This window comes from Anabas testudineus, chromosome 7, assembly GCF_900324465.2.
Source record: "Anabas testudineus chromosome 7, fAnaTes1.2, whole genome shotgun sequence".
Classification (NCBI taxonomy): domain Eukaryota; kingdom Metazoa; phylum Chordata; class Actinopteri; order Anabantiformes; family Anabantidae; genus Anabas; species Anabas testudineus.
This window is the reverse complement of record NC_046616.1, coordinates 10031597-10055778: the sequence shown is the minus strand read 5'-3', so window position 1 is coordinate 10055778 and position 24182 is coordinate 10031597. Positions and strand designations below refer to the sequence as shown.

General features: G+C 39.4%; 1 protein-coding gene across 1 annotated transcript in view; it reads left to right on the top strand.

Moving 5' to 3' along the window:
• LOC113167575 (kazrin) overlaps positions 1-24182 on the top strand; it is a 125596-nt gene that overhangs the window by 14121 nt on the left and 87293 nt on the right. The window contains exon 2 of the mRNA XM_026368318.1: positions 1724-1881. Coding sequence (XP_026224103.1) covers positions 1724-1881 — 158 coding nt within the window. The remainder of the gene's footprint in view (positions 1-1723; positions 1882-24182) is intronic.

The window sequence follows — 24182 nt, the reverse complement described above, 5'->3', positions numbered from 1 at the left end:
TCTAAAGTGCAAATGACAGAACAAGCTCATAAAAATGTGCACAGTAGCGCTCCACTATCACCACAGCTGGGGCCAGACTTTACATTGTGACATTCTTCTTTTTATTTCCTTCTTCTTCTTTGTTTAGCATCAAATCTGTATGTGTCAAATCTCTGGGTGCTCACAGAACTACTGTTTGCTCGGTTTTGTGTTTTTTCAGAGATATAAACTTGTAAATGAAAAGGATCTGCACATGTGTTGTTCATCCAGTAGAGGGCACTAAGAGTAAGCGTTTGAATTTGCCTCTGCCACAGCTCCACTGACAGACATGAGGAGGCTGTATGTGTAATTTCTAACGTGCCCACGTGTTCTTTCCATTTGGATGAGAAATAAGCAGAATGTGGCATTTTGCCTTCAAGTCAGCTAAAACTAAATAATAAATAATGATAAATGGGACCGAACAGACACATACTCACTTGAAAATGTACTGCAGTCCATCTGCACGTGCTTCGAGAAGCTGGGCTGGCCAGTGTCTGTGAACTCAGGCGACAACTAACCCACTCACATATTTAAACATGCGATGTCTGCTCCGCTCTTCACCTCAAGGGGACACAATCTTCCTCTTTAGCCCCCTCGTTCACTTCTTATCTTTGCCGCCCTCGGTGCCAACTTGTCAAATTTCGTGCTCAGCGCTTGTTTGCTTGGAAATGTCAGCCACGGTGAAAGAATTCTTGGTTATGTAACACATTAATCTATGCCCTTTCTTCTTTTGGCGTGGGATTTTATGTGTGAAAGAGGCTTTATATTTGCATCCTGAAAAGACCCTATGCAGATTCTTGGCCTAAAATGACCCCTCATCGTGTGGTTTTATCGGGTTGGATTTCTTTATTTGGCAGCAATGAGCCACTGCATGATTAAGGCAGAGATTTAATTTCTCACTGTCTGTATAAGAAGACTTCTGCACAGAAGGCCAATATTTGATCACTGCACCTCCACCTCCGCCTATAATTGACAAAGCTGGAGGTCTAAGTTTTAATGTTGGAAAGATGGGTAATGAGGCATTAGGGGTTAGTGCTACAGCTCATGAAAATTACAAAAGATACTTACTGTAAGCTAAAAAGACACAGAAATGGAAATTGCTTTTCTCAAACTCTTTCATTTATCCAACATTTCCACCATGTGGGTGGCCTTGGAAATAGTTGTGGTGACCTTTCAAAGACTAAAGGGGATTCGTCGTAAGTGGAAGATGTTTGAGGAAGTCTGTTAGTGTGTGTGTGAAGAAGGAAATACAGTAGGGGTGCATAGTTTTTAACGTGGGAGCTTAGCTGGAGAGGAAACCTGGAAGGAGAGGTTTGCCAGGCATACACAAGGGCAAGAACAAGGAAACAAAAACAGGATGGCTCTCAGGAACATGGAACAATCTGGACCAGAGAGGGCGTTAACACAGAAAGTCAGTGACAGTCTGACTGTAGGAAACGGATCTTCCACTGTGTTATCCTACTAGTCAAAGGAAGAAAGTGTGTGTGAGTGTGATGGCCATCAAATATAGACTTCAAATAAAACTATATTTGTGAGGTTTAATTGCCTTTCATGATATCATCTTTTTCCTGGATGATCAGTAGGAATAGTTTGAGACTAGTGAAGACGTACACTGATATTATTCTAAGTCAAAAAGCACACTGACCACAGGGCCTGTTGTTCACAGTCCGTTTGTGATGATTTGTGTATTTTTGTCTCCTTCTAGCTGTGCAGTCTCTGAACAGCCTGAATGACCAGATTGCCAGCTTCATGGTGACTGGACCCAAGTCCCTGGAGCAAGAGGAACATGTCTTTATTCCCCCTGAGAAGGAGACCCTGCAGAAGTCCATGACCCTGATGAGGCACCTCCTTGTGGATGCTCAGGTACAAGGAAAAAGGAAGGTAGATGGGGTCAAAGACAGAGGCTGACAAAGTGGGTGATGTTGGAGGGTCCAGCTCCGCAGATATGACACCATCCGGGTGCTGAGCCAGAGGGACACAGACATTCATACAGCAAACATGAAAATAATATTTAGGAAACTAAATTGGATTTTGTTGCTTCCTCTGTTGCTTCCAGTACTTTACAACGTGACTGGCCACAAAAACAAAACATGAATGAACCAGTTTTTTTGTCTAGATAATTGATTAGTAATTTAAGTCACGTTCCAGCGTCTCTAATGTGAATTTGTCTTTTTTTTTTTCACATCACTGTAAATTGAATGCTTTTGCATTTTAGACTTTTGTTCTGACAAAACAAGACACTTAAAGACATTTTTAGTATAATTCTCTCGCTCTATCTCTTTTGCAGATAAAATAATTTAATTGCTAAGTAAATAATAAAAAAATGCTCAAGGCACCATTAGTTTGAAAGATATTTTTTTGCAGACCTATGTAAAATGCAGTGAGATTGTCTAGAGTGATAAGATGAAACGCATTTACATCCACCTGATAAATTACGAGATAGTGAGATGTTGGTGAACAAAAGGATGTCTGAATTTGTTAAACACAACAAAGGAAAGCTTGTGCCGATACCTCGCAGACTTGTGGTGTGGGAGTATGCTTCATGCTTCATTTTGTACCAGTGCAAATTGTTTGTGAAGACACAGAATGTTATTTCTGAGCTGCTCCACCAAAGGGGCTCAGATGAAATGAAAATATTGACTGTGTGTAATAGCAGAGCAGCAACAAGGTTAAGTTTCCTCCATCAGTCCATTGCCGCCTAAATTTCCTCAGTGCAGTGACGGATCTACTAAGTGTTAGAAAGTATTCAAACTTAATTTATTTTATCTTGCTCCACTCCACCCCACTCCCCTCCTCACCTAAATCTTCCTCCACATCCTCTTATTCAAAGATGACCTCAGTGTCCTCAAAAATGAATTTCTGGGGCATTAATCATCCAAGTGAGCAGCTGCGAGAATGATTGAGGATTGATGTTTGTTGACTGCCAGCTCTGGCATCTTAAATTGCCGAACTCTGTCTCTCTCATGTTTTGCTGCTGTTCTTGCCGATGATTTCGCGTGACCTTTTTGAGGGAAGAGCAGAGAGAGGAGGCAGTGAGAGGCTGGATTCCTATGAGCTCCAATTAGCGGAGGGAGGACGCAGCCAGCTGAAGTGGCAACGTCAAGAGCGTAATTGAGCTGGTTGTGATTTAATACACATATGCTTGTGTTAATTTGTGTGATCTGTATTCTCTCGCACGAGTCCAAATTAATTTGTGCTCAAGCATTTGCTGCACGAGCTACAGTATGACAGATGTTGAACTACGATGGTCATGAACTCAAACTTACAACAGTGTTGCTCTAAGTGTATGCTGGCTGCTTATGAATAGTTGTCATTTATCCAGACACTAGCCTTTTTGTCTCTTTAATTTTCTGTCTATGAAGCAAAAACACATGATTAATGATTCAAGTCCAAGAAAAATCCACTTTCCCACTGGGGACAGGAGACACGTGGAGACTGGTTAAGTGACTGCTGAGTGACAAGCCTTTCTCCTTTTAGCTTTATCACTTGATCTTTTAAACTCCCCCTAAAACAACACAGCCCGCTCTGTCGTGATAATTTACTCCAGTGCTTTTTTTTTCCTACATTGTTCTTTTCATTTTTAACACGGCAAAGTCCAATGCGTGTGGTTTTGGTCAGATCCAGTGAGGACAAGAACAGAAAACATTAACCCGGCTAAAATATGAGATGAATATGAACAAAGATGCCAACGGACCTGATCTCCACACCAGTTATAGTGATATAAATTCTATTGTAGTGCACAATTTAAAGCTATTTATTAATCTCTTCCTTGTTGCAGATACTCTCTTTATCAAATGTCTATCTCATGCAATATAATCTACAATGCCATGACCTATCATTAAAATCAAATACTACCATTGTCCTTCAAGAGACAACATACTATAGAGCTGCTCCATGCAGATCTTCCTTTTCCTCCAAAGGCCCATCTGGTGTGTATCCTGCAGTCAAGCTGGGAGAAGACTGGCTGCTGAGCTTTGCCACTGACCCTTCCTCTAACTCCCATTCCCTGTGCTTTACCCGGCTGTGACTACATTAGCTGAGCTGTCACTCATCAGTTGAAAGCAGTAGGGGGAGTGAAAGAGAGAGTTCAGGCACATAGGGGACATGGACCCAGTTTGGAGGCCAGTAAAGGTGACTTTGACATTGACTGAGTGGATACGCTGTATAAATAAGATGCGTCTGACTCCCTCTGACCTCCACTCTGCTCTAATCGTCAGCGGAGAGCTGCAGACACATCTGGCAATCACACACAAAAAGCAGAGCGGCAACATAAACACAGTGGACTTGTAGAAAAAGTAAAAGTGAACCAGTTGTAATATTACTGAACACAGCAGCTCGATATTTCTAGCATTGCTACACTTCAAACTTTGCTTTTCCGTAACGTACTGCAGACTTAAAACTGCACCAGTCAGTATTTTTTTAACTAAATGTCAAATAATAATGTGAAAGACGACGCTGTTGGTGATAATTCCATAGGGAACTACAGCTCAACTCAGAATCCAGTTACCTTGAGCTCTGTGGAACATTTGTAGCAGCTTTCAGATCCCACTTGTTTTCCCTGTACTTACTGTCTCAGTCCCATTGCTCTCCTCATCCTTGTTTCCAGTGAGCTGCTTTTCTTCAAGTAAAAAAAGCTCTGATTAACCCACTGTTTACTACCTGCCCAGCAGCAAGCTGCAGACAAGCAAGTTAGCACCAAACTGGTGATCACAGTGGAACATAAAGGCCTGTATACAGTTTTATGCAGCTGAATATGGCGTAGTTGTAAAGGTTTCAGTCAGGGGACTGTAAGGCCTGTTCCACGTGTCAGCTTGTGTTTCTTGAACGAGTTCATGGTGAAGTTTGAGGTATACTTTGGGTCATAATCCTTCTCAGTTTCACTTTCCATTCAGTGTCTGTATCAGATACAGACGTTGCTTTAGTGGAGTCCATTCTTCCATTGATTCCTTCAGTGTTTCCTTTGCCACACAACCTCAAACTATACTTTCACTCCTGAACTTGGGGAATGGGGTTTTTCTAATTACTGATTCGACAGGACGCCTGAAGGTGTTCACTTGCTATGATTGCTGTTCAGTTTTTGTTAAAGTTGTGTACAGCTTGTTTCACTGCTTGCAGTGGCACCAAAAAAACAATTAGTACAGGAGATTTTTAGCAAGTGCAGATTGAGTGAGTCAGTTGTATTGAATCAAATATCTGTCTTGCAAAATGAATAATTCCACACAAAGGGCCGACTTCCACATATATTAGCCAACGTAATACTGGACCTGTGCCTAGGGTCATGGAAGAGCACAGGCTGCCTGCAGTCTCCGAGGACTAGGGGGAGGTGCTGCAGAGAAGTGAGTGTGTGATGGCTCTGGCTGGGTCATGCCTCTCTCCAACTGGGGCCTCAGCTGGCCCTCCAGAGCATGCTTTTTACCCATGCATAATACATCACCTTGGTCCCATCTGCCCTCTCAACCCTTCCACTGACTCCACCAGGCCCGTCTAATAGGCCCTGCTCCAATGACGACCAGCCAGACAGGCTTGCTACTATGGTGATGGGTTACTGTGGCCCAGCTTAATCCCGGAGTGTGACAAATGAGAATGGAAATTGGGCAATTTGCTTCAAAGTGTCTTCATCTACTGTTGGAAAGAGCTGGAGAGTATCACGGCTTTTACTCTTTTACTTCAGTATTCTCAAAACTAGTTTCAACCAAGTTCACGGCTTCAGTGTGTTGTTTGAAACCGAAAGCGATTCTCACAGATCAAAGGCAGAAAGTCACATTTTCAATTACCTTATTCATATTTTATGTTTGTGTTGCCTCACAGTAATGATAGCTTGATCAGGCTGAATGTTATTTGCAGTGATGGCTTTGATGCCACAAACAAGGACAAATACTTGTGATTCTTAAAGACGATGTGGTCAAGAGTTCTGCACTCAATGAAATGCCCAAGGATTTTCCATTCATGCAACATGCAACATCCAGCAGGAATATATAAAATTGCTTTGCCTACTCTTTATCTGCTACTTGCAATCAGATTTTTTTTTGGGCCACACAAAAATTCAATTGTCGTGTGAGATGCATAATATTACTCCTCTAGCTGTAGGACTTGTATGTTAAGCAAATTGAAAATGACAGCTTATCTTGTAAGGAATAAATTGAAAACATTTCATTATAGGAATACAGTTCTGAATGCTGCCTGTGGTGAAAAGAGCTCCCTCTCTCTCACAGTGAAACAGTGATGGTATGGAAATTGTGATTAGTTAGTAGTAGGAAATAAAACAATGAAAAGAAACAGTATCCTACGTCTGTTTGGACTGTGATAATTCATGGACAGTCATGCCTTATCAAGTGTTTACCTAAAATAATTAAAATATATTATTCTTGTTATGCAGTTTGTGTTTTTGCACACACAGATTGGTTTCAGAAAAACATGTTTGTTTGCAGAAGTTGCTGAAGTTTACACAGTAGTAAACATATTACTGAACAAAACTAATCATGTTTCCATATCCAGTTCTGTCCCACTGAAAGGGAACTACACCCTGCACATACAGTGGCAAGACAAAGTATGTGAACCTTTTGGAATTTCATGGTTTTCTGCATTAATTTGTCATAAAATGTGATCTGATCTGTATCTAAGTCAAGAGTATTAACACATATGATGTGCCTAAAATAACACAAAAAATCTCATCTGATCTTTTGTGTATTTAATTTTTAACAGTTACAAAAAACCTGTCAACTGCGACATGTCCTGCTTTATACACTTGATTGATTCCTTAATAATAAAATCATTCTTATGTTCATTTTAGCCAGCAGTACACTGCATTACTATCTGAATCATGTTAAGTATTTATTAGTGTGTTTACACTTGGTGTTGCCAACATCCTTGAACTACTATAAATACCAGTACTGTCCTACAGTAGAAGTATAGCTGTACAAGAACCCTGGATCTTTTCACTCGATGTACATCTGAAGGCCCATTATATGGAATAAATAATGTCATGTTTAAAGATTGCTCTCTGCAGCAGAAACTGAAAATGACTAGTCTATTGATCAGGAAGGTGCACTTAACAGAGCAAGGGCGAGCGCCGATGATTGTGAAAGCCTTTAACACTCCACGGTTCTCAAGCTCTGCTCTCTGCAAGTGTTAACTCTTTACATCAGAGGTCATGTTCTCAACATATACAAGCTATGAAAAAAAAACAAAACATGATCTTATCAGTCTCCATTGATTCACAATGCAGTGTCTCTGAGGTACTGTGATCACAAGTCCTCCATGTTGTTTTCCTAACACAGCTAGAGCAGTGACTAACTGTCTCCTGGGAAGATGAGGATAAACGTGGCAATTGTATTCTTCAATGTGAAATAATGGCTTGAGGTCAGATTCGAGCAAACCAGTAAGTAACGACATTTAACTCTCAAAAGGATGTTTTATGATTGTAGATAAGAAGATTCCCATGAAACTATGGGAAATAGTTTCCTCCTCAAACTAGTTTTCATAACTAGTTTTATAGTTTTAGTAATTTTGGTATTGAGTGAGAAGGCCATTTCAGCTTAGCTGTATTGATGTATGGTTGGAAATCCCATACAGGTTTGTCTGCCACATGATAATCTGCAAAGGGATAAAGCAAGTTGTTATACCTAAAAGAAAAAACCTCACAGTAGCTAAAGCTTATAACCAAATTCTGTTTACCCACCAAAACGCTAGACATGGCTCATAGATGCCTTTTACCTTTCGATGAAGATTCATCATCCTTTCTCACACACATCCAGGTCTGAATGCATTTGGAAGCCTTGGAGTATTATACTGTATGCTTTTAGACTGCAGGACTTTCTAACAATTCAGTTATTGTTGTCTAATGACCCAGAAAATGGCACTCAAGGGAAATTCAGTCAACTGAATAACTTATGCTTTTGGACTGAATCGAAGTATTTGCATAACTGGCCAAGTCATACCCAGGTTGCTAGGCAACCTGGCTTGTCTGTCAGGCACCGTCACAGACAGCCATGTTGAATCTGTGCTTCAGTATTTTAATTTTAGGTTTTTTTTTGTTTTTGAAGTTCTGCATGTGTGCTCTGGCTTTGCATAGAAGTTGATTTTATTTAAGGTTTTTTTTTTTTTTTTTGCAATGTGCCAGCTCACCAGGAGTACCCTGCACTATGTAGTGGTTCACTTGGTCGCATGCTTGCAGCTTGCAGTGGTGAGTGGTGGCTTAGTGATGCCACTCGTCATGTGGAGAATAATTACTGTGTCATGGCCGCGCCACATCATGCACAATGCTCTCCCAAGCTATCCTGCTCATCTACTGATGTAGCCTAAGTGGAGACCACAGTTGACGAGACTGCTGCCTCAGATGTGTGTTTGAGTGTAACCTACACGTGCACATGAGAGAGTGCGTTACTATGGAAACAGGTCATCAGATGATTATTTAGATGGTATAAACAGGAGATGTAGGCAGAGAGGTGATAACCAGAGCTTGTTTATGTTAGTCTCTCTCTGTCTTTTTGCTCTCTGTTTTCTTATGTTTGCAAGTTTCCTTCATATCATCCCGCAGAACCAGCTATCTCCCAAGATCAAAGGCTCTACCCTCAATTTTGGATGCTGGCTTTTACAGGTATCGCCTCTGATGCACATGTGTGCTGTGCTCATAGCTTCAGTGTTTAGTGGAGGTTAACTTATCACTCTCAGCTGATAACGTGAAAAAGTATAGAGAAGAGTCACTTATTTCTGTAACCTGCAACAAGTGAGCTGGGCCACACATGGCTGTTGTAACCTTACATATGTGCACCATTCAAAATTAACTATGAATACAGAGCTGTCAGTGGCGGTATCCTTGGCAACAGCAGCTTGCATCAAGCTCTAAGACTAAAATGAAATCAAACTAATGCCAGCAGGATGTGTCAAGCGTTGTGCGCGAGTTATCGTAATGTTTGAAATCTTGAAATCATGATGATGTTAGGCGACTCATTGTAAATGATCTGTGCTCCTTTTTGCCCCTGCACAGTGGGAGTAATGTTTCACACACTTTATTACATACCTGGTTGTGAATGAAGACTTGTTTGAAGGTAACAGTCCATCTGATTAAAACGTGGTTGCAATACCGTCACAGCCGACATGAGCCTGTGTTTGTTTAGAAGTTAAGCTGGTAGCTGTTCTTGATTGCAGTAGACCTGCAGATGCACAGGCAGCTGTCACAGAATTACTGTGATCCTGGTTCTCAGGTGTTTCTAATGTTTTGGCCCCCATTATTTCTGTACATAGGATGGCTTAAAAGTCAGAAACTCATATAATACTTTAACAAACTCCAGTACGACTCTACCACCTTCTATAAAATAAACATATAGTAGGATTATCGTCTGTTGAGAAATCATAACCTTGTAAAAGATTACTACAACATTGCATTATAGTGAACAGTTATACCCAATAAAGTGGCCAGTGAGTATGTATTAATTTAGTAAACACAGCTAGATGTGTTAGCAGGAGATGACAAATAGAACATTTCATACTGGCTTAGTCCACAATTTGAAAAGCACTCATGCAGTCGTCAAAGCCCTCATGTCACTTTGGATTATTCTCTCTTGAATGAGATTTAAAGGAATCAATCAATAAAGAGCAAACGTAACAATACACAGCTCAGCAGTGTTTCGTTTTAGAATAATCACTTTGTCAGCAGGTCATGATGAAAAAATAATTAAAGGTTATAGTATCTTTGAATTAACATGTTGTTTTAAAGCATGCGTTGGTGCCAGCTCTTTGTATTTCAAAAGTTCTAGAGAATTTATCGTTGTAATGCAGCTGAGAAAAAAGATTATTGGATTTCATGGAAGCCTCAAGATAAGAATTCCCAGTGCAACATTTGGACTATTGGTTATAATTGTCTTATCACTTCACTTTATTAATTTACTTTTCTTTGTTAACAGATTGAGTTCTTCTCTTATATATCCTGTCTGTTGAAACCCCAGATAAGCCTGGTTTCCAAGGCCACATAAGAAATAAGAAAAAAGAAGTTTTATAGTAACCAAAAAGAAATAAAAAATATTGTCACTGGGGCAACTTAAAATTAAATGACATTCTTCTTCTATCCATACAAAGAGTATTTACAGAAGATGGAGAAAGTATTGAACTTAATTACCTTATTCGTACCTTTATGTAATTCTCACTCACAAGGTCCAAAGGTCACGAGATGGTACAAAGAACAGTTGAAAACAGAAAACACAAATTATGCAGTTGTTTAACGCAACTCCAGTAACAGGTTCCTTTAATATTTAATTTTTACTGTTTGGTGGCTACATCACTTTTTTGATCCACAGTTATCATCTCAGGAACATTTAAAAGTTCCTGCTCCCCTGGGCATATTTGTCTGTCAAGCCTCTCATTCCCAAATATGACAAAAAAATTAAACTTTGAGCAACAGCAAAAAGCTGAGGACTCAAATTGCACGCTCTGAATCAGTAAATGCAGTGCTTATAAACAAGTACCCTCAGTTCTTGAGTTCAATTTCTGCCACCTTCTGATACTTTCCATAAGACGAATTATTTTTATTATGCCTCATGTAGAGGGATATCAGTTTTGTCTTTGATCTTGGGCAGAGATTACAAACTATAAATGTAGACAGGGTAGATCTCCTCGTGGTTGAATACCAGAATAAATAGGATTAGATTTTGGTTTCCCATGAATCCAACTGATCCCGCCTACCAAGCTTTTAACCTTACCAGCATGACCATACCACTGCCCAAGTAATACACAGGCAAGAAAAGGTAAGTGAGCCTTTTGGAATTTCATGTTTTTTAGCATTAATATGTCATAAAACGGGATCTGATCTTCATCTAAGTCAAGAGTATTAACAAATATGATGTGCCTAAACTAATAACACCAAAAACAAATCTCCTAGTGCTACTGAAAAAAGTATGTGTATATTCTCACATTACCCTGAAATGTTTTTTGATATACACCAAGCCCTGATGTTGCAAGGCAGGCCCAAATCATGATGTTTCCTCCACCATCATTTACAAGTGGGATGATGTTTTCATGATGATATACAGTGCCCTTTTTTATGCCAGATGTTGTGCTGTGTGTTTTTTCCAAATAGTTCAATCTTAGTTTCATCAGTCCACAAAACATTTTGCCAGTACTTCAGTGGAGTGTGCTTTTTGGCAAAAGTCAGGCGTACAGCAATGTTCTTTTTGATAAGCAGCAGCTTCCTAAGTGGTGTCCTGCGATAGACACCCTGCTTGTTAAATGTTTTACCTACTGTAGACTCATGAGCACAAATGTTAGCCAGTTTTAATGGTGCCTTCAAATCTTTGGCTGTCACTCAGGGTTGTGCGGTGCAAACTGCAAAGTTTGAGTGTTTTTTGTCGGTCAGAGTAGCTGTAGTCCACACCACCAAACCAGTTTTTTTTTAACTTATGCTAACATCTGACTCCAATTAGCTTTTTTGAGGTCATTATTCCAAGTGTCCATACACTTCTTCCACTCACACTATGAGGTTTTTATTGTTGTTAGATCAGAATTTTTGTGTTATTATTTTGGGCACATTATATTTTGTAATACTCTTGACTAAGATGAAGATCAGATCACATTTTATGATTACATTTATGCAGAAAACCATAAAATTCCAAAAATGTTCACATACATGTTCTTGCCCCTGTACAAATTAGCACTGTTCCTGTGCTCATAGTCTTCAGCGCCACTGTTAGTGCATGTCTAACCCCTTCTAATTTCATTGAGGCATTCTCAAAGGATGTACCTGGACAGTAGAGTGGATTTGCATGAAAATGTGCTAAAATTGATTTCTGAAACCGTGGGCGAACAATGAATTCACATTTTATTGGAGCTGTCTAGTGAGGACCACAGCCAGAAACTTCTAACATTACTAAAGGCAAAGCAGACACAATTTGTCTGACAATACAAGCATTTAATTTGAGTGAGCTTTCAGTCAGACCTATGAGCTAGTTTCATGCACAAATGTCACCTGCATAGGAGGATTCTTGTGCAATAACATGCTATTACCTCTGCATCAGTCTGAGTTCATCTGTCATATACAGTAAGAGACAAGTGCTTCGTGCTGTTATTCATGAATAATGTACAAAATGAAAAGACAAAACTTTAGTTTTCTGTTCTACAGGATATGCAGATTTCATTCTAAATAACTCTGTTAGAATTGCAGGTAAATTTTATTTTCTTGAGGTATTACAGTGAAAAGAGTCCCTGAATTCCTAAGCAACAAATTATTTTTGCATAATCAGTATATGCAACATTCAATCAGGCCTTGGGTGGTTGACTTCAGACTGGAATAAAGCAACAACAAATTCCAGAGAAATGTTAATATTTGTGCATGTCTGTATACTTTATTATAGAAAACACAAAATGCATCTGCTGCAGTGTTCAAGATGCAGCTCGTGCTCTATAATGCACACATACTGTAAAGTGCACCTATCTACTTCTAATACTGTTCCTTCTTTCTGTTAAAAGGACATCAGAGTTGCAAGTTTGCCAGTTTTTCGCTGACTCTGCCTGGGCACGCATGGGCGTCTTTCAATTTAGCCTCTACTGATAATTCAGTCTCTTCCAATAGATAAATATTAAATCAGAACAAATGACTCTCACTTTCTCAGCAGGCAATTGTGTCCTCTTCCCCTGAGGCTTTTAGCATCAGCTAAACAAACACTGCTGCTATCTGTAATTAAGGGTGGAAAAAAACACACACACACACCAAAACACTTCTGAACTGCTAAATGAATGACTTTTGCATTATCAATGGTAACCATCCAGCTGCCTCCTCTGGATAGCTGGACATTTTCCAGACCGGCTCTGTGTCTTTCTTTCACTGAATCTATATTAATGAATATTCCTCAGTTTGGAAGATGATCACATCATGCAAACAACTCGATGTGCTTTGCTGGAATGTTTTTACTTTCAGTGTCTCACATATATTCATAAATAATCTTCTTGCAGAATCCTTTTCATGTTTGTTTTTAGCACAGATTCTAGGTTCCAGAGAAGGTTGTAATCCTGTAAGCCTGTTTGAGTGTGTAACAATATTAGTATAACATGATTTGGATGGCAAAAGACAAGTGAGTTTGATTGGGTATTGCTCCCGGGGATAGACTTTTGGATGAAGGTAATATTGTGTAGCATCTGACTATCTGGCACACGTTATTAGATGGTTTGTGTGATGGGGACATGCTGAAAGCTGCTGCAGATGGCTCATATCTATCTATGTAGCAGCAAGACCTCTGCTCAGAGCCAGTGAAAGCAATATCCTGAAGTAGATATGCAATTTGCTATATGACAGTTTATAAATCAATACTTGTATTATTGATACACATATCTAGATATAGTGATTTATTTATCTCTTTGACAAGTTAGTGGTCTGTTTATGTTATCCTGAATACTTTAAGACAGCCCTTGTCGCAGATACTATACTATCATAAATAAAATACAATGTAAAAAAAGGTCATGCATTCAGTACAGAATATATACTGTACCTCTTTGTGTGTGTTTGTGTCCTTTAAGCCCTTTTGATTTGTGAACAGCATGGGTGGATATGGCTGTCATGCTTCTTCTTGCATATTGCATTTGTAGAATTACACCCAAGAAAAAAGGCACAGACAGACACGTGCTGCTTCCTGATATGACTGTCTTTGACAGGACACGCGGCATATTTCTTTCCCTTCACAGTAGGGGGAAAAGTATAATACTTATAACTCGTGGTCTTTAAGGAAGACATTAAGGAAGATGGATGATTTTGTGCAGAAATGCTTGCTTTGATATGAAATTTGATTTTGTGCTTCAGCCACCCAATGTAAGCCAAAAGAAAATGAAACAGCATATGTTGCTGGTTCTGTAGTGAAGGAATTAAAGCAAGCATACAGTAACAAAGCACTTGGGTTGGGGATGTGGTTCAATAGCATTTTATTGAATCTCAGTCCACTTCCAAATCCACTTATTATCCACTTTCAAAAGCCTTATCAGTACATTGTTGGAGGGAGGGAAACTAAAATGTACTGTTTTTATTTCACTCAGTAGTGCAGTATAAAATTGTGTAACTTGAGCTATAACTTGAGTTTCTTCTTATCATGTTCATATTTTGGTGATTTTAGTTGTGATTTATGGACCAATTACAGACAAGTATAATCTAGAGATTAATGTAATTACATTTCTAACCCATTTTATCAGTGCTGTTTGACACTCTGTAATCCTGCCCTAACTCATTTTCCTTGTGCTGCTGAAGAACCAGAAGTAAAAACAATAAAAAAAATATTTTATTTTAATCATTCAGTGAATATCAATTACATAGCTAATGTGTTGCATGCACAATGCAATTAACATGCTTTATCCTCATGCTGACTTAGGGACAACTCTCATGATCTGACAGGGTCACACAGCATAGTGTGACACTGTCCTTCTCAAAGGATCAAAAATAACAATAGGAGGTAAATAATATTGTGTCTTATACATGAGCCTTTTTTATTCTGTGCCACTGTATTGTCAGAGAGAGAGAGGCAACATATAATAAACTGATGCTGTGACAGTCAGACAGCATAAACTGCAGATAGGATCAAGTTCTGAAATGTAGAGTGCGACTCTTTTTACTAGCTCATTGGTCAAAGGGAACCCTGACCCAAGAATTTCCTTCTCCGCCTCCTTTCAGAATGTGCTCATAAGATAAACAGAGAACCTTCTTGTTAAGCTACGCCTGCTGTCTTCTTCTTCAGCAGCTCTTCTGTGTGCCGCTGTAGACTTTGCCATAGCAGCATTCACAACGTTGAAGAATAATGATCCCAAAGACAGCAGGCAAGTACCAACACATAGCTTGTTGTGGACAGAGCACACTCGGCTGCAGAGGTGCACGTTTGCGTGTGTCTTCTGCTGGAAGCCGTAAGCTTGTTAGATCCTTTAGTGTCTTGCTAAAGGATTGGACAGGAGGAGACAGAGGTTTGAACCACCAATGTCCTGCTATACCCTCCACATAAACACAACCAAAATTAAACTATACAGGTAGCATACAGATAAAGACATATTAGCAATGTTGCTCTGACATTGAGCACAACATCATATAAAGGTCCTGCTATTGTGAACATAAATATGGAATAATATAAACTGGGGAAAGAATTACAGTCTAGACAGTTGACTCATCTTCGGTGCAGTTGCAAAAACAATTGCAAAGCCTTTACTGCTTGACATGGTATAGATTTGAAAATACATTTATTTTAGCTTGCACCATGTTCGTTTCTGTCTTCTGTCTTTCGAGGCTGAGGGTAATTCTTAAGCATGAAAAACAGTGAAAGTGCACACTGGACAGAACAAGGTAATGTGGCACAGCTCTGCAGTCTGTCCTCAGTCATTTAGCTGACCTCTCTGTGCAGACGCCATTCATTATCAAATAAAGGATGAGATAGCTGTCTTCCCTGGTTTGCATATGGATATTAATGGCTTGCAGTAATTTACATTTCAATTCCAGACACTATATGAGAAATTAGTGTTGTGCAAATTATGAGCTGGTGAATTGTTCAGGAAAATGATTGACATTTTTCAATTAATAATGCCTGAAGAACAGGAAGGAAATGGAAATGACCCCTAACTAATGTAGATTCAGCATGATCTTTGAGAGGCTCTGCTGGGGTCGAGAACCCAGCTACAACCAGGAGAGTAAAATACATTAATGCAGAGTCGTATTAATTTTGATGGAAACGTCACTATCAGACTGAGCTCCTGCCAAATTAAAAGAAAGATCAGAGTTTCTAAGTCTGAATTCTTCGCTGTGTTTCTCATTGTCTGGCTCTGGTTGAAAAGGTCAAATCATCACTGAATATACACAGCAGTCTTATAATGGAAGAGCCTGCCTGTCTTTGAAGTGTCACGTGCATTAGCATGTTACGTGGCTGGTGCAACTCAAAGAAGAATGAGCTTTCCAGTTTGTTAAGTGATGATGGTTCATAATAGAATAATAATTAAAAAATATATATTTATTTATTTCCACAGCTTTTGAGTTGTAGATGCATTTTAAATATAGTATACAAATACAGTGCACATCAAATATCTACATCTAACAGCGAAACAAAGTGACCTGTTATAGCAGAGTGACAGACGCAACATTAATAAAAATATATTTAGAATAAGGACTGACAAAGGAGATATGAAATTGACAGTCTACTTTTGACTTGGGCATTATTTGTTATTTCTCAATGCCTTGTGCCCTGATTCTACCTCAGTACTGTAAACGACGTTGACAAATTTCTCCAGGTTTTAACAGAAATGACAGAATCAGACTTCGCTGTGATGTCGAAATGCGAGCCTCAGTCATGAAATATTAATTGCATTTTTTTTTCTTTTGGAGACGTTGTGCATAAAGTGTAGAATCAGAATAGCAGGATTTTTTTTTTTGCATCAGCCCATTGATCTGAGCTCTCACCGACTGAGCTCTACCGCTTATATGTCGTGATCTTTTCTTCTGCCTTTTGGAAACTCTTAAGCCATGCGGCATGTCAGTTATGCCAGCGTCATACACAGGGTCTGTTTGTTCCACAGTGTTTCTCTGCTATAAACTATAAACTGTCAAACACATTTTGTTGAACCTTTGGGTTTGGCTGAGGACACACTCCTGGTAACACGAGGATAGGATTTCAGTGCTCTTCCTCTCTCTCTCTCTCCCTCTCTTCCTTCGGATTTTACTTCAGCTATAGCTTTCATTTCCTCTGCCCTCATTGGGTATGCTCACTGAAAGTTACCTTCTATCTGGCTTCTTTTGACACAAGTAGTAAATAGCAGTGAGAGTAGCCATAAAACATGGTAATTCTTCCTCCAGACCTTTTGTCCGCATTGATCACTCAAGTGCCTTTGAGACCCACCTGTGAGTCTGTCCCACTAATGTAAATTAAGTAGAATCATGGGGACTAATCCCAATAGCACCTCTCTGTATGCACATAATTCTGCAATAGAGCAGAGTGTGGATATGTGTCATGATAGCCTTTAAAAAACATATTTTTACATTCATTTAAAAATGAAATGATGAATTTATCATTCAAAGGCAGATTAAGGAAATCAAATCAATGATTGGTAACACTGATTGTTTTTTAAATGATTTCTTCTTTTTCAGTTCTTGCTTTGTTTGTTTGAATACAAAATTATAGTGTTTATGCCATTAATCAAATTGATTAATGAATAATTACACTGAAAAATCTATAATAATCAAATTCAGTCAAGGTGGATTATTTTAAGGTAAAAAGACAAGAAGAGGATATTTGTTGAAATTCTGAATTTGGGCTTTAGAATGGTTTTGTCAGCAGTAAGAGTACCTTCCCACTGGAGGAAGAACATTAGCATGCTTAAGTGAATCACTGAAGCCCTGGGCATACGAAGGGCAAGCAAAAAGAAATCAATAAAATAATATATCACATTAAATTACATGACATGGTCCTTGGATACTGCAGTTTCAGACATCATGAAGGTTCGTACTGTTTTTCTCACCTTTGACCATTGTGATGTTGGAGAACTATATGCAGACACCAATATATTTGGAAACACAGCTGGCAAGCGGAGTGGCTGACATGTTAATATTTGCCTTTCTGCTTCTTTCAAGGTACAGTTTGTAAGATTTAGTGAAATCTAGCTTAGAGATTTCAACAATCTGTATTCCCCTCACCCCTGTGCCTCTTAAGTGTGAGAAGGCAATTACACAATAATGACAACATGATAATGAATACTACTTTTCATTTCTGGGAATAAATCCCTCCAAATCTTACGCACTGCGCCTTTAAGACTACACTGTTATAAATTACCTCATGGGAGGCTCAGTGTGCTCACTGAGATAGAAAATCATATTTGGATACATAGCTAGCAAACTAATCCTAATCATGCAGAACTCTGGACTGGACTGGTAACAGCTGTAAGGCATCCTCAAGCACTGGTGCGTCATCTCTCCCTATAGGCAAAAGTAGGATTAGTCTCTGCAAAATGTGTTTTATCTCAGTTTTGAGATAATTTTGCACCCCTTCATAAATACTTCCTTCATTTGCTTTCCAAACCCATCTGTTTGGTGCTGGACGATGCAGGGCAAAGTGCTGCTCTGACAGCTCAGGGTCAAACCCTGATGGTCCTTTTACTATATCTGGTTTATTCTGCATAAACAGGACGAATTACTTTGAGACTTGGACAGGTTACATATGTAAGTAACCTTCATACAGAGAGCTGGCAGGAACAAAACATGTATATTAATGGCTTTGTCAGCATGTGCTCAGTGTAATCCTTCAACTTCAGTTGAGCACACCTTCACATTTGGTCTTTATATTTGAGTCTGTACCTACGTTTGTAGATTCAGCTATTTGGATCTTTTTAATGTTAGGTATAATTACTTTTTTCAGTTGATTGATTTTGATTCACTGTAGAACACATAACCATGGCAACACTGTTTCCCACCATTGAGAGTGTGAGTTAGTTACTTGTCATGATGCAGTACTGCCTTCACACAATATGTGTTTCTCGTTTGTATCCTACTGACGCTATCTGCTTGATTAGTAATGGAGTAATGTTGGAACAGGCCACACTTGGCTTGTCGGCCATTTTTCTATCATTTATGGACCCTCAAATATGGCAATAATTTCTGAATGGGTAATGCCACTCTCCTTACATTGAACCTGAAAGTCTTGGCTTTCTTGGGCTGGCATCTTGAGTGTTTTATGTTTAAATTCATTGTGGTGGTGCACAGATGAAAAACCCCACAAAAAATATATCTTTGTACCCTTATTTATAAACTTGACTGTAGCTTATGAGCAAGCAAGCACACTATAGGGCAGACAGGAATAATAAACATTTTCGGGCTGCTTATAGCTCTCAAGGAACAATATAAATGCTTCACTTCATGCAGTCCAGGTAATTTTGACTTGGTAATCACAAAGAACCCATAGGTGTCTACATCCCATTGTTCACATAATCAGCACTTAAAGCACCTTAACTTAACTGCTTAAGCACGCTACACTAATTTAATATCGAAGGCCATGAGTTTGTTTGAAAATCTGTATTATTTGAGAGGAAATAACCAGGAGTGATGGAAAAACATCCTGTTTCTTTCTTTGATCACAGTGACGCTGGGAGCCTGTTGAATTCTCCTGCAAATGACTGAAGTGTAAACATCATCAGGTATTAATATGAATTACATTAATGTACAAGCTGAAGTTTGGTATGCTTCACTGGCTCAACTAATTGCTACTGAGGTGAATCCACCATATAAATATTATTGGGAAATAACCTGTTAATCCAACATCATTTTGGTGTTTTCAGTTGTGATTTGATTCGCATGTTGGAGCAATGATACATTCATAGGAAATGGTTTAGTTCTTACATTTGAGTTTTACTAAATTCTTATCATGTCCATTAGTCTAGTTTAGTTTATGTTAATTATAGCAAAAGAAAGAAAATGCCTGGAAATCACTTTTTCTAAATTAATACATTTAAAGTGTTAAGATAAAATTGGTTTGAAGCTACTTTTGCAAACAGGATTGAAGCTTGAATCTTCTGGGTGGACATTTCCTGTGACACTGGTCGAGAACTGATATTGGAGCCCTTCTGTCAACTTCTGTGGTGCTGACTACTGACTAGTCAATGTCACACAGTTCAGCCTGGAGTAAGAACTTTGATAAGAGGTATTGTACTCCCACGTCTCAAGAGGTCAACATAGTGTTAGCTGTCAGCTGTTTGTGATTTATATTGCCTGATCCTTTACAGCATCCAACATTAGGGAGCACCTACCTCTTAAGTTTGTACTACACTTCGCTTAGCCTGCTTAGCTTAGCTTGGCAAAGTTTGTCCTGGTTCCTACAACATGTTCCTTTTCACAACACCGGCTGAGTCATCAGCAACTCCCATTGTATCTGCAATGCATTAGGAAAAAAGGCTTGCTCTCATTATCCATCCTTCTTTCACATCCAGATGAGGTAATGGCAAACGAGGTCAAAGCTCACAGAGACCGATATTCCTGTGGACTCAGCACGCCTCACAGTGCTCTGTTCGAATCACAGCACAGTGGATTGAAATCACAGACAGGACTCAGCAGTGACAACATCGGCCCCCGGCTGGTTAACAACCTGTTAGGCGGTTGGGGGCGAAGTGGTACACTGAAGTATTTGATTGCCTGACCAGAGCAGCAACGTCACCTTTGGTATCAAATATTCACTGGGGAAATGCTAATTTTGTTGGTACCTTCACTTCAGTATTTTTATTACTAGTCCACAAATCAAAACATGAATCAAAAGTTTGATAGTTTAACTTTATATTGTGGTGTAGGATATTTTTATGGCTCTATGCACGTCACACACACCTTAAAATGGGGTTTTCAGTAGTATAAAACCTCTTCCTCTCATATTGTCATAAATAAAATATTTTTGGTATTTTCCACCACCTTTGTTGTTGAAGTGTAGAGAAGCTTGTCATCCATGTGCTGTGCCTTTGAAGGAAAGTGGTTTTGAAAGGATGCATCAAGCCAGCCATTGTCAACCCCCCTACAGCACCTAAACAGAGCTCCTCTCAATCCCTGTCACAGAGACGACAGCTGCTGAATACTGAGCAGAAGAGACAGGAGCTGCCCTTCAACCTGAAACACACAATTATTCCCTTTCACACAGGTCCGTCTGTGTGTACATGCAGACACATAAACACATGCAATTACCTACGCTGACTCAAACAGCGCACATCTACGCGGGGATTTGATTTCAGAGAACACTAGCAGCAACAGACGTGCAACCACACACTTCCTTTCAGTAGGAAAATAGACCATCTGTGAGCACTTCAGGCCACCAGCCAATGACATTGTTAAGGACTCATTTAAACAGCAGCCGTGAACTGCATTTTGAAACTTTTTTTCAGCTGTCTCTCGCGCTTGGTGATTGAAAAAAGCTTTTTGTTCGAGATGTTCTGTAAACATCTGTTTGTCAGATTTTGTTAGAGCTTTACTAATTTCTCAGCTAGAACACTGTGTAAACCACAGTCGTGTTGTTGTTTTTGTTTTGAACATATTTGGTCTTTTTATGAATATGAATTGACTAGTTTGGTCAAGCTGCTTATTGGAGCTTCAGTAAAACACACTAGACATTTATCAAAATGTCTTGCATATCATCCAATAGAAAGTGGAACTGAAAGGTTAGGGTGCCTGCTCAAGCACAAAATCCACTTCCATCATCTCTAACGGAAAGACCAGTCTTCACCACCTTCAGTGGAAGGTGATTAATGGCATCACACATACAGATTCAAACAAGCATAAAAGCGGTTTTCTCTTTTGCCTATAGACCCGTGTGAGATCCTCTTTCTCTGCCCATCTCCCTTTTGAAGTAGCATGTATCTAAATTCACATCAAAGTCTGCAGCCCTGTTTGTGCCTCAGATTAGCCTTGAGCCTCTACCACTGAGCCAGGGTCCATTTGGAGTTATAGCACGCTGTCCGGATCTGCCTCATGCTGACGGTGGGAACGGGAAGGCGGGAGAATGCGAGCAAGAGCTTAGCGCGAATGGGCCGAGAGATTAAAGAAACTGGGAGAGGTGGGATGAGGAGGCAGGATATTCCAGTAGCACACTTCCTCTCCTCAAACATCCCCGCTCTTGTCAGACAGAATGGAAAACTTATCTGTGTATGTCAACAAGCTGTGTTTACCCGGCAGCATCTGTGTATTTTATTTCTTACCCTGTGCATGCAGTGCTGACGGTGGCAAGGACGGCAGTGGCATCAATATCCACTCACTGGCAACCTGCTTTCTGCCTGACATGACTTGTCCATCTCAGTGTGGTAATTATAATTACAGACAGTCTTTAGGAGAGAACAGGGATAAAGGGAGTGAGTAATAACTAAGGAAACACTGAATCTCTCTCTTGAGCCTTGACATTCAGTTCATTAACACTGCTATTTTTTTTCTAAATACATTTATAACGTAGCACAGTGAAGTTATGAACATGTTGGAAAACATGTGTATTTATAATATAGAATCTATATTCTGCATATTTTAGACCTACAGTGTTTACACACCCGGGAGGCAAAGAGCAACATTTGCATTCATTTAGAGTCCAACATTCAGTCTCTCCTTGCAGTAGCTCTCCGTTGCTGATCTCCGTGTCCTGACAAATATATCTGGCTCTGTAGCGGCTAAATGTTGCTGACTTTGTCTGACATTTGGTGCTGGGCAGGAAGCACACACAGAAGGTCTGCTGCTGCAGTGTTGCAGCCCCCAAACCCGAAACAAAAATGCCACACTGTAAGGCTGTAGCACTGGGTGATTATTTCCCTGCAATCACAGTCTACTGTTCATATAGTATAGAACACTATTAATACTTTAGATAAGTATTTGATTATTGTACTATACCCTGTACACTTTATGTCTTGCATATATTTATTTCCAAGAAAACATTGTAAAGGTTTGTTGTCAATGTTTACTGAAAATAAATTAAGTGGCCCTCAGTAACACTTTCGGAATTTAACTGGCTCAGACTAACACCGGTGTTGTGGGTGTCAAACGTGTTCTTATCAGTTATAATCCGCCAGTAGTGTATAGCTGCCATTGGGTTGAGAGCTGTCTTTCTCTTATCCTCCAGCTGCTCCATTTCAGATAGTTCAAACAGTGAGGCAGGAGGAGGGTTGAGAATAAACAGATTAATGCAGGGAACATAATTCTGTGTTTTCATAAGGCTCATGTCTGTTTTTTGTCTTGGTTTGACCCACACTACTGGAATAAGCTCAGAACTCTTTCTATTTCACACAGCACCTTGTCCAAACCGTCTTTGTACTTGTAGAAATGAGCCTTTATGTTTGCATGGGAAGACTGGTACTTAAATCACCTGCTTTTAAACAGAGAATCACTTTGCTCTTGAGTCATCTGAGTTGTGACAGTGAAAACATCAAAGATGATTTTCTCCTCATTAACAGAGTTTGTCTGTGTTATAACGTGGTTTTTATTATTTTTCTCTGTTTTGTTTGGCCTGGATTCCTGCATTTATAAACTGGGGTCAAATGAGAAGCTTTTGGCAGTTGCCAAGTTACAGGAGTTGAGTCATTTCATTACATATTTTCTATTATAATCATTACATATAATAAACTGCAACAGAGGACAGACCTCAAATAAAGTCAATTATAAACAGTTAATGTGGTTCCATGAAGCCATTAACCACAACCCATAGATGAGTTTCTTAAAAAACAAAAATATTTCCTGAGAAATTTTTGTTTGTTTGGTTTTTAGCAGTGAGTCATAAGATGAAGAACATAATAGATTCTGATCATTCTGGACCTGTCACGTAAAATCTGTAGCCCTAATTTAATCTCTCTATTTGTGGAAGACGCCTTAGGCATGTTCAGTTTTTTTTCCTCTGGGTGCCGTGTGGAGCTTCTACCCATGAGTGTCAAGATGCAAGACTTTGTGCACAACAGCGGTCATAAATGACACAGACTTGGTAAATGTTATGATCTAACTGGGGAACATCTTTCTCTCTCTCTCTCCCAGTGTCTCTCTGCTTTCCTCAGTGCCCTCTTCTGTCCCTTCCCCTCCACCACTGTGTGTGTGTTTATTTGTATGTACAGTGTGTTTTGACTGTGCAGACAGAGTTTTTTTTTTTTTACTGAACCACATTCTCCTTCGAGATAAGATGATCGAGATAGTGTTAATCTACAAGAACTCTATTTCCTTACTCCTGTGGGGACATTAAACCATTTCCTTTTGTTTAAAAAAAAATAAAAAAAGGCCCTGCATTACAGCACCTTTTCCACCTCATTGACTGGCCTTTCCAGATGCTATCAATGAGCAGGTAATTTTGGTGCAGCCCATAAGTTCTGCATTGCAGAGGAATGGACTGAATCACTAAGCACAGATTGCGGTTTTGGGATCTTTACAATATATTTAGATTCCCTGCAAAGCAGTGACCCCAACTGCTGATAGCAGGAGGTTCTATAAATATAATACAGTAGATTCTTCTTTTTTCTGTGAGTTTTTTGTGAGTGCCTCCTTAGATACCTTAGATTGTACTGATTTTATTTTTCCTGTATACAGTAAATGAGTCATGGTAAATGTATACTTAAGTATGAGACCACTAAAGGCTGAATGTAGGATTCCTCTCTTTGTGGTCTCCTGTATGCTGATTTTCACATGCAGTGATCAATTAATGAAGCTTATTTTCGAGGGGAACGTATCTCACTGCTTGATTGTCCTGATG